This window comes from Mandrillus leucophaeus, unplaced genomic scaffold (assembly GCF_000951045.1).
Source record: "Mandrillus leucophaeus isolate KB7577 unplaced genomic scaffold, Mleu.le_1.0 Scaffold5, whole genome shotgun sequence".
NCBI classification, from domain to species: Eukaryota; Metazoa; Chordata; class Mammalia; order Primates; family Cercopithecidae; genus Mandrillus; species Mandrillus leucophaeus.
Window position 1 is genome coordinate 1,381,298 of NW_012105364.1, and position 4,702 is coordinate 1,385,999.

Consider the following 4,702-nt stretch of genomic DNA (forward strand, 5'->3'; position numbering starts at 1 on the left):
AAAATTGTTTTCATAAACATTTCATTTTATGTTTAAATAATCTGTAGGTTAAATTTTCTTCACTTCACAAAAAATACCAAGAATGCACAATAAATGCAGGCAAATCAAAACCAACTTCAATGTAGGAGACATACTCTCTTCTGTGGTTTAGATTCCGATAAAAGGGTATTCAGCTGGCTGCCTTCCAACTCATGTGAGTGTAAATAGGTCAGCCACTAAGATGCAGAATAGGCACTGACTCAATGGTCCAAATATTAGGCTTTGTTGTTTAGATGTGTGAAGTACAGGAATAACTGCTAGAATGAGAATGGAGAATACAAGGGCCAGTACACCTACTAGTTTGTTAGGGATGGACCGTAAGACACAAGCAAATGGAGGCCATTTTGCTTGTCTCATTCCACACTGCAGTGAGAAATAATGGCAGAACCAAGGATAAGACACAGGGGAGGGGAGAAATCAGTCGAGGATGCCTTCTGTGGTCTTTCCCAGCAAGCCTTTCCAGACACCTGCAGAACTCCTGAAAAGCGGCATTTTGAATCACTTATTAAGGACCATTAGCCACTACCATGGCTCCTCTCCAAGCTGCAACGCCTATACTGACAGGAAGTGCTGCCATCACCGGACAAGAAGGGAGGAATACCTGCTTTATTTTATTTCGGGAGTTAGTGATGCGCTCTGTGATGCTCTGATATGTGCGAATGGCTGTCGTCAATTCTGTGTAGTGCTGCACAATCAATTCATCCAGGTCACGGTCACATTTCTCGTAGGCTTCTTCAAGGCGACCCTTCTCATTTTCCCTGTCTTCGACATCGTCACTAGTAGACAGAGTCCTGGTGAAGGCAGAGAGTATATCAAGCTGAGTAAAACTTGAAAGTAAAATGCAAAAGAAAGGTGAAGCACGTTCATCTTACTAACTAGGAAATGAAATAAGTTACAAACACAAAACACAAAACTTCCTTCACAGTAAATTCCAATAGCCCATCTAAGTGGATTTGTTGTTGCCTATCCAAGGGGCCCTTCTCTTCTGTCACTGGCATTAGAACTGATTTTAATCAGCTAGCAGGCAGGCATGAACGGTTCAAGAGACTGGGTAACTCTTGATTTGAGTGAACTGTTCCATTCTCCTTATCAGTGACAAGTCTGGTCAATGAGACAGACCTAAGGAAGTACTAGGAACAATTTTCTGCAAGAATAATAACAAGAAAAGGTCCCTTTCCCAACCCTAGGTATCACTGTACAAAGATAAGATACTCAGACACTTCAGCCATGTGTCTGAGTAACCGTGGAAGGAAAAACCAGGAGGAATGCCAAGCTATCACTATGTCCTTGGCCACCAAAGCAGCCCTGCAGCGGCCTTACCTCAGGACTTCTTGTTAGGGGAGATAATAAATATCTATTGTTTAAGTCACTTTCAGCTGGTCTTTTTCATACATAGCTGAAAGCAGAGTAATGGATACAATTACTTATACACTGAGGAACCACCTTCCAAAAAGCTCATTTGAATGACCTGAATTTGGTATGGAGCCCCCAGCAGTCTGGAAATAAGGTCATATTAATTTTAAAATCTCTTACAACAGCAGTCATCTAAGGTATCCTACAGGACAGTTCCTGCACTTACTAGTCTTCAAACAGCACTAACAAGATTGATACGAATCAACAATAACCAGGGAATGAGATAGATATACTTATTAAAAATATTTCAATAACTTCGTTTGATACATGGAACACAGATCTTTGTTTCCTCTACTATCTTTCTCGGACAATTTTTTTTAATTTAGTATTATAATCAGTAACAAAGGAACCTTTTCCTCTTATCTGTTGGCTGTGGTAATTTAGAGTTTCATTAAATTCCCTCAGATTTGTCAGCTTATACATTCAGCCTAGTTTATTTCATTTATCTTTTTTAATTTAGGGAGGGGGATATTTTAGGTTCTCAATGATGGATACCATCAATTATAAGTCCATCATTAGAACTGCTTTCAGAGATGGTCTGTCAGCAAATTAATCATATATCCACTTCTAGATATTTGCAAGCAAAATACTGTACAATAGTCTGCTCTGAACTGTCATTTAGACCCTAGGATCTTAATTCATGAGCCACACAATATATAAAACTCCTTTTTCAATTTATAGGGAAATTCAGGCCAGTCTTTGACTTCAATCTAACCTCCAAAAAGAATTTTATAATTCTTTTTGTTAGGTGTTAGGGATGCCAAAAGATCAGCTATATCATGAATACGGGTAGGGGGATGGCAGGAACGAAGGCAAAGAAGGGAAGTGCAAAAGCCACTAAGGACAGTGTGGGATGCTCCGGAAAGGAACACTACTGGGAACTGCAAGACTTGATTTAAAGCCTTTACATGAGAGATCCTGTTTCCTCATCTGTAAACTGGTGATCCTAAACCAGATTACTTCCAAGGTTTCTTGCAGATAGAGAATACCACCCAAGTGTTTGACTATTAAAGTAAATCAGAGTGGAGAATGTAAGCTAAACTGGGCTTCAAAAATAGAGCTACCAAGATTACTTGCAATATTTGGGTACAGAGCAGCTTAGCATGTATCATGTCTTCTTGTTGTTTTAATGATACACAACTTTGCTCTTTAAATCTGAAACTTCCAGGCTGTTAATCTAAAGTAAAGCACAATCAGAAAATGCCTTCAATTTATCAACTGTCCCAAAGGTAAGGGTTCCTAGATGTTTAACTCCATTATTTCCCCTTGTAACAGCAGTCACAGAATTGTCAAAGCTACACTAGATCAGTTTGCCATCTTTACAAGGCTTTTCATGATTTCTGCTCCACTACCATTTGTGGAAAAAATATAACATTTCACATTGTTTACCTTAACTAGTTAGAATTACCATTAAGGAAAATGTCAGGCCCAGAGAGGACACCTTCTCTGGCATCAGCTGTCACTGTGAACACATTACTGGATCATTAGGAGTTATTTAGGGAATAGAAAGGGTTACTAAAATGAAGATTAGAGAGTAAATTGGGTCTACTGGGGGGTTTGCCTCCTATTTTCCTTTTTCAAGAAAATATTTATGTAAGAAATACCCTGTGCCAGCTTTGCCCCATATTTGAAATGTATCCTCTTGATGTAAACTGGGATGAATAATATTTTGTCTTTAGTGAAAAATATTTACATTACAGAACTCAGAGTGCAAAACTATTAAAGCTTTTTTTTTTTTTAATTAGAGAAAAGGCAGCAATGATAATAAAAATAATAATAGCCTCTAATATTTAGAGAGGCTTACTAGCTGCCAGGAGCCAGCTGTGTTGCACATTTTATAGAATGTATGTTTAATCCTCATAACAGGCCTTTGGAGTAGGTCCTATTATTATTCCCTCCCCTCTTTTTACAGATGAAACAGCTGAGATTTAAAGAGGTTACATTAATTTACACCACCTCACACAATGAAGGTTAGGAATAGTATGGGGATTTAAAACCCAGGTTGGTCTGCTTTCAGATTGCACTCCTAACAGCTACAGAGTGGTGTCTCTTCAGGCAGAGTAAAGCTGCCTGGGTTAGAATCGTGGCTCCACCATACTGACTACTCATGACCTTAGTAATAGCATCTCATTTTGCTCATCTATAAAGTGAAAATACTAAGATACCTTCCACATAGGGTTGTTAGTGAGAATTAAATGAGATCAAACAAGGCCTGGTATGTCATTAGCACTCAACAAATGTTGGTTGTTGTCGTTAGCTATTATTGTTCTAGCAATAACAGTAGTAGTAGCAGCAGCAAAGGCAGTAGCGTTTTTCCACAATACAATAAAAAGTACACCCTCTGAAGACAAAAGTTAAAACCCCACCGCCCCCAAATACTAGATCACTTAACCTGGGCATTAGGTTTAAACTCTCTGGTTCTCACTTTATTCCTCCTTAATGTCAAGAATGGTGAAGGCTGAGATTTTATCCTACTTGCAAGCTAAGAGGTTAGCCAAAGTTTCACAGGTGCTGGCAGAAGACACAAAACTCCTGGAGCTCCTCAAGTCCAGAAGACTTGATCACACTCATAGCACAGCAAGCGGCGTAAGTGCAGCATGTTCACATCGGTTCCCCTCGCCCCCGAGTCCCACAAAGGTTAGGTAGATGGGCCCAAAGAGAAGCCTGCCCACGTAGGCAGCTCCTGGAGAAGAACTCCAAGCTCCAAAAACCGAATCTAAGCTCCGAGACTGGACTGGAAACACACCTGCCCCTTGCTCTGGAGTGAGAGACCATCTCTATCTTCCAACTCTGTCTGCTAAACAAACATCCTTGGCAAAATAACCTAAAACAAAGGGCAATCAGTGCTTGGCTCACAAGAACTTCAGAAACATAAGAGATCTGAGGAGAATGGTCTCCCAACAATAATAAAATCTAAGTCATTGGGTTCCTTCAAGAATTGAATGCATGGTGCCAAGCAACAGCAGGCAGTGAATATTTATTTCCAAGCTCTGTTTTCTTTTCTGCAATATGAGAGCAGAAATACAATGTCTCAGATAATAAATATTTGTCTGAGATAAATAGTCAATAAAAATGATAGACCATAAAAGCATGAGAGGCCAGGTGCGGTGGTTCACACCTGTAATCCCAGCAATTTGGGAGGTCCAGGAGGGCGGATCACAAGGTCAGGAATTCGAGACCAGCCTGGCCAATATGGTGAAACCCTGTCTCTACTAAAAATATAAAAAATCAGCCAGGCACAATGGCCTGT

The 4,702-nt window shown here is 39.9% G+C and overlaps 1 protein-coding gene across 3 annotated transcripts in view; it reads right to left on the reverse strand.

Annotated features, from left to right (window-relative positions):
* Positions 1-4,702, reverse strand: part of EXOC4 (exocyst complex component 4) — an 870,987-nt gene that overhangs the window by 847,083 nt on the left and 19,202 nt on the right. For all 3 annotated transcript variants that reach the window (XM_011995827.1, XM_011995828.1, XM_011995829.1), the window contains one exon: positions 641-830. In XM_011995827.1, coding sequence (XP_011851217.1) covers positions 641-830 — 190 coding nt within the window. The remainder of the gene's footprint in view (positions 1-640; positions 831-4,702) is intronic.